At 39.1% G+C, this 1752-nt stretch overlaps 1 protein-coding gene across 1 annotated transcript; it reads right to left on the reverse strand.

The window, feature by feature from the left end:
* Positions 553–1551, reverse strand: LOC102183587 (olfactory receptor 7A10-like). The gene has a single exon (XM_005701320.1). The coding sequence runs from the start codon at positions 1549–1551 to the stop codon at positions 553–555; it is 999 nt and encodes a 332-aa protein (XP_005701377.1).

Below are 1752 nucleotides of genomic sequence, written 5' to 3' on the forward strand. Positions count from 1 at the left end.
ATGTGTACATAGAATCTGATAAGAGAATAGAATCCTACTCAGGAAAATAAAGCCCAATGACCTTTTATAAAATAGACTGTTATATTAAGGTCTACATTATCAGGAACACCAGTTCAGGCCATAAAAAGGAATGATGGACCCAGAAGTGAAAAACTGTAGTCTCAGGTTTTTCCTCTCCCATAATGTTATAAAAGTGAACTCTGTAGTTTAGTTTTTTTCTGATGAAGTGGTAACTCATGACTATTCTTCTAGCAAAACTAAGATGCACCACCTGGGATGGTATTTGTCATTTTAAAAGAAATTGTTCTTAATAAACCCAAGCAGTTTCATGAGATAAATGAGAATTTCCAACTTTTTGATATCAAAGCTTGGGGATGAAGTAGGAAAAATAGGAATAAAGAACAGAAGGAAAGAAAAATGGTTGGATATCTGACAGAGAAGAGTAATTATGTGAGTCATTAAATTGTGTAGAGTAGTTGGAAAAAAATGAGAATTCTAGGAAATAAATAACAGAGCAGCTTGTACTTCCAGAGTCTGATTAAAAAATCACAACTACTGACTCTGAGACTTTGAGATCTGAAATTTTGGGCACTTCTCCAAATCCAGAATAATTAACCTTTTTAGACTTGCCATCACAAAGAATCTTTTCAGAGCCCCCTTTAAGTCTTTGTTTCTCAGACTGTAGATAAAGGGGTTCAGCATGGGTGTGACCACAGTGTACATCACTGAGGCTGTTGCACTCGAGTGTGAGCTGTGGGTAGCAGCAGAGCTAAGGTACACTCCTAGGCTCGTACAAAAGAATAAGGAGACAACTGAGAGGTGAGATGCACAGGTGGAAAATGCTTTATACTTTCCCTGAACTGATGAGATTCTGCATATACAGGAAACTATTTTTGAGTAAGAATAAAGGATACCAGCCAGGGGACCACCACCCAGAAGCACAACTGTAAGATACATTACCATATTATTAAGAAAGGTGTCAGAACAGGCAAGTTGGGTTATCTGACTGAGGTCACAAAAAAAGTTAGGGATTTCCACAACAGTGCAAAATGAAAGCTGTAACAAAATTAAACTTTGTAACAAGGAATTCAGGACACTGATGGTCCAGGACACCAGAACCAGCAGAAAGCAGAGCCTAGGGTTCATAATGACCATGTAGTGCAGGGGGTGACAGATGGCCACAAAGCGGTCATAGGCCATCACTGTGAGGAGGAAGATGTCCAATACTGCAGACAGTAGGAAAAAATAAATTTGTGTGATGCAGGCTTCATAGGTTATAACTTTGCTCTGGGTCTGGACATTCCTCAACATCTTTGGGATAGTGGTAGAAGTGAAACAGATGTCTACGAAGGACAGATTGGTGAGAAAAAAGTACATGGGGGTGTGTAGGTGGGCATCTGAGATGACTGCCAGGATGATGAGCAGGTTTCCAAACACGGTGATCAGGTACATAGAGAAAAAAAGTCCAAATATGAGGGGCTGCTGTTCTGGTTCCTGTGAGAATCCCAGAAGAAGAAACTCTGAAATTTCTGTATCATTCCCCAATTCCATGTAGTAGAGGTGACTGCCTGGAAACAAACAAACAAAAGAAAAACAAATGACATGACTAGTTTTATCTGAAATTGGCATTGTAACAACGTTGAAATTCTACAATTTTGCATTCAAAAATTAAAATCTGTATGTTTTGCATGAACATTTCTCCTTCAAGAGATCCCCTGTGCCATCTCTGAGTACCAACTTCTGGCACATATC

This window comes from Capra hircus, chromosome 7 (genome assembly GCF_001704415.2).
Source record: "Capra hircus breed San Clemente chromosome 7, ASM170441v1, whole genome shotgun sequence".
Classification (NCBI taxonomy): Eukaryota; Metazoa; Chordata; class Mammalia; order Artiodactyla; family Bovidae; genus Capra; species Capra hircus.

What these genes read in the sequence shown, in the direction of transcription:
- LOC102183587 (XM_005701320.1), bottom strand. Translation starts at nt 1,551, where the DNA reads ATGGAATTGGGGAATGATACAGAAATTTCAGAGTTTCTTCTTCTGGGA.